At 45.7% G+C, this 4083-nt stretch overlaps 1 protein-coding gene across 1 annotated transcript in view; it reads right to left on the bottom strand.

Moving 5' to 3' along the window:
• The window catches only part of GREB1L (growth regulation by estrogen in breast cancer-like), a 184195-nt gene that overhangs the window by 58776 nt on the left and 121336 nt on the right, over positions 1–4083 (bottom strand). Inside the window, exon 16 of the mRNA XM_011957773.1 lies at positions 2748–2928. Within this exon, the coding sequence (XP_011813163.1) occupies positions 2748–2928 (181 nt within the window). The remainder of the gene's footprint in view (positions 1–2747; positions 2929–4083) is intronic.

The following is a 4083-nucleotide window of genomic DNA, read 5'->3' on the forward strand; positions in this document are numbered from 1 at the left end:
TTTGAGATGGAATCTCTCTCTGTCACCCAGGCTGTAGTGCAGTGGCATCATCTCCGCTCACTGCAACCTCTGCCTCCTGGGTTCAAGTGATTCTCCTGCTTCAGCCTCCCGGGTAGCTGGGATTACAGGCATGTGCCACCATGCCTGGCTAATTTTTTTGTATTTCTGGTAGAGACGGGGTTTCACCATGTTGGCCAGGCTGGTCTTGAACTCCTGACCTCAAGTAATCCACCTGCCTTGGCCTCTTAAAGTGCTGGGATTACAGGTGTGAGACACCATACTCTGCCAACTTCTCTTTCATTAATAAGTTCATCCAGGCCAGGCATGGTGGCTCACGCCTGTAATCCTAGCACTTTGGGAGGCCAAAGCGGGTGAATCACAAGGTCAGGAGTTCAAGACCAGCCTGGTCAAGATGGTGAAACCCCATCTCTACTAAAAATACAAAAATTAGCCAGATGTCTGGTGGGCACCTGTAATCCCAGCTATTTGGGAGGCTGAGGCACAGAACTGCCTGAACCCGGGAGGCGGAGGTTGCAGTGAGCCAAGATTGCACCACTGCACTTCAGCCTGGGTGACAGAGCGAGACTCTATCTCAATAATAATAATAATTTCATCCAGTAAATATGATATTCTCTTGTTTAAACTGGGGAACTAGGGAAGATTTCAGGTCATGAAAGTGCATCTCTACTGCTTTTAAAGGCAAGAGGGAAAAGAGAAGGGCAAAGATGAGGAGAAATAGTGGGAGAAGAAAGAAGAGAAGCAAGGCCAAATAGAAAAGTGCGTTGGAGGCAGAGAGGGAAGCACATCATCACCCTTCCAGGAGCTCATTCATCCTAACTTCCTTATTGCTGTCCTTTCTCTGGCAAAGCTGAGTTCTACCAAGCTCTTAAAACAAAATTTTTTCAGGAATCTTTAATTCATCCAGAGTGTAGTGATATGATTTGCCTCTGTCTCCCCATCCAAATCTCACCTTGTAGCTCCCATAATTCCCATGTGGTATGGGAGGGAGCCGGTGGGAGACGACTGAATTATGGGGACAGGTCTTTCCCACGCTGTTCTTGTGATAGCAAAAGTCTCATGAGATCTGATAGTATTTTAAGGGGGAATAAGCTGGCTGGAGAAATTTGCATAAGTAGTGAGGAGCCGAATGTTAGCCCCCAAGACAATCGGGGAAAATGTCTCCAGGGCATGTCAGGGGTCTTCATGGCAGCACCCCCCATCCACAGACCTAGAGGCCTGGGAGGGAAAAGTGGTTTTGTGGGCTGGGCCATGTGCTGTGTGCAGCCTAGGAACTTGGACCCCTGTGTCCCAGCTGCTCCAGCCATGACTAAAAGGGGCCAATGTACAGCTTGGGCTGTTGCTTCAGAGGGTGGAAGCCCCAAGCCTTGGCAGCTTCCACATGGTGTTGAGCCTGTGGGTGCACAGAAGTCAAGAACTGAGGTTTGGGAACCTCTGCCTAGATTTCAGAAGATGTATGGAAATGCCTGGATGCCCAGGCAAAAGTTTGCTGCAGGGGCGGAGCCCTCATGGAGAACCTCTGCTAGGGCAGTGTGGAAGGGAAATGTGGGGTCAGACCCACCACACTGAGTTCCTACTGGGGCCTGTAGCCCCTTTGTTTTAGTCAATTTCTCCCATTTGGAATGGCTATATTTATCCAATGCCTGTACCCTCATTGTATCTAGGAAGAAACTAACTTGCTTTTGATTTTACAGGCTCATAGGCAGAAGGGACTTGCCTTGTCTCAGATGAGACTTTGGACTTTTGAGTTAATGCTGAAAAGAGTTGAGAGTTTGGGGGAGTTGGGAAGGCATAATTGGTTTTGAAATGTGAAGATATGAGATTTGGGAGGGGCCGGGGTAGAAAGATATGGTTTGGCTCTGTATCTCCACCCAAATCTCATCTTGTAGCTCCCATAATTCTCACATATTGTGGGAGGGACCCAGTGGGAGATGACTGAATTATGGGGGTGGGTCTTTCCCATGCTGTTCTTGTGACAGTGAGTCTCATGAGATCTGATGATATTATCAGAGGTTTCTGCTTTTACATCTTCCTCATTCTCTCTTTGTCTGTTGCCATCCATGTAAGATGTGACTTGCTCCTCCTTGCCTTATGCCATGATTGTGAGGCTTCCCCCGCTATGAGGAACTGTGAGTCCAATTAAACCTCTTTCTCTTGTAAATTTTCCCAGTCTCAGGTATGTCCTTATCAGCAGCATGAAAACGGACCAACATATGTAGTTAACATAAAACCAACGTGAAATTGATGAGAAAAGCTGAGGAAACAAGAAAAGGGTAGGAAAAGGTTACCAGTAAGAAGACAGCAAACGTTAGGGTCCCTGGGCTTTGGAATCACCTTTAACACATTTTTTTTCTTTTATAATTTTTTTTTTTGAGACAAAGTCTCACTCTATCACCCAGACAGGAGTGCAGTGGTGTGATCTTGGCTCACTGCAACCTCCAGCGCCTGGGTTCAAACAATTCTCCTGCCTCAGCCTCCCAAGTAGCTGGGATTACAGGCATGTGCTACCAGGCATGGCTAATTTTTGTATTTTTATTAGCATGGGGTTTCACCATGTTGGCCAGGCTGGTCTCAAACTCCTGACCTCAAGCGATCCACCCACCTCGGCCTCCCAAAGTGTTAGGATTACAGGCATAAGCCACCACGCCTGGCCACATTTAACACATTTCATTAGGTAACAATTATTCCTGTAGAAGGGAGACTCCATTTGCTCACTCTGAACCAATCACCTCGTTAGTTCCACATGGGAGTTGTCATGAACTAGCACAAACAGTGTGTACGGGTTCTGTTTCACTCTCCTCATAAAAACTTCAAACTTGGTTTGAATCTCATTGTCTAGACGAATAACATATTTTTCTGCTCTCTGATGGGCTGTCCCATTTTCCTCCAGACCCAAGTCTACAAGGACACCTGCCAAGAAGAAAAAAAGTAATCTTTTAACACACTTTTACACATACACACACACACACACAGGAGACAGACTTGAGTTCACTGTCTGCTGACACTGGGTACCAACTGTATGAAGATATTTACAGAGCAGATACTTTTTCCTTTTTATGTTCCCCATCACAGTATCAGGAGGAAATATCAGATATCCTTTTCTTCATAACACTGCCCGTCACCTCCCACCCCTGACACAAATACAGGGAACATTCTGGTACATGAGATAAAAGCAGCTGAGTGTATGAGACCTTTGCTTCACTAAATTCTATTTGCATATAAAGTGCTGCTGCTAATGGCTTCAACAGGCCACCTGGAAAAAAATTAAGCTTTGGGCTACAGCTCTTGACCAAATTAATATAAGCCTTCTTTACCCTAAATTTAGCAACAAAACATATACGAGAAAAGAAAAAACCAATATATTAATGTTCAAAGATACCACGTTAGACTGTGAGCTTTTTGGTAGTGTTTTACTCATTTTTATACAGTGACCATCTTGCACAGTATTTAGAGCACTGGCACACCTCAGTGAATGTCGGATTTATGTACCAACTTAATAAACTGAACTGAATTAGTCATGATGGCTATATTCTCAATATGTTAGAAACTAAGAAACTTTAATACTGTATCATTGTCTCTGTCTATAATAAAATTACTTCTTCTTTTTTTTTTTTTTTGAGATAGAGTCTCGCTCTGTCACCCAGGCTGGAGTGCAGTGGCGTGATCTCGGCTCACTGCAAGCTCCGCCTCCCAGGTTCACGTCATTCTCCTGCCTCAGCCTCCGCAGTAGCTGGGTCTACAGGCGCCCACCACCACGCCCAGCTAATTTTTTTGTATTTTTAGTAGAGATGGGGTTTCACCGTGTTAGCCAGGATGGTCTCGATCTCCTGACCTTATGATCTGCCCACCTTGGCCTCCCAAAGTGCTGGAATTACAGGCGTGAGCCACTGCGCCCGGCCAATAAAATTACTTCTACACACATCTAAAGTAGTTCTAGGCACATAAAGCTGTTGTTGAGATAATTGATTAAAAGAGGAAATCTTGGCCGAGCGCGGTGGCTCAAGCCTGTAATCCCAGCACTTTGGGAGGCCGAGACGGGTGGATCACGAGGTCAGGAGATCGAGA

The sequence above is a fragment of the Colobus angolensis genome, unplaced genomic scaffold, assembly GCF_000951035.1.
Source record: "Colobus angolensis palliatus isolate OR3802 unplaced genomic scaffold, Cang.pa_1.0 Scaffold45, whole genome shotgun sequence".
Classification (NCBI taxonomy): domain Eukaryota; kingdom Metazoa; phylum Chordata; class Mammalia; order Primates; family Cercopithecidae; genus Colobus; species Colobus angolensis.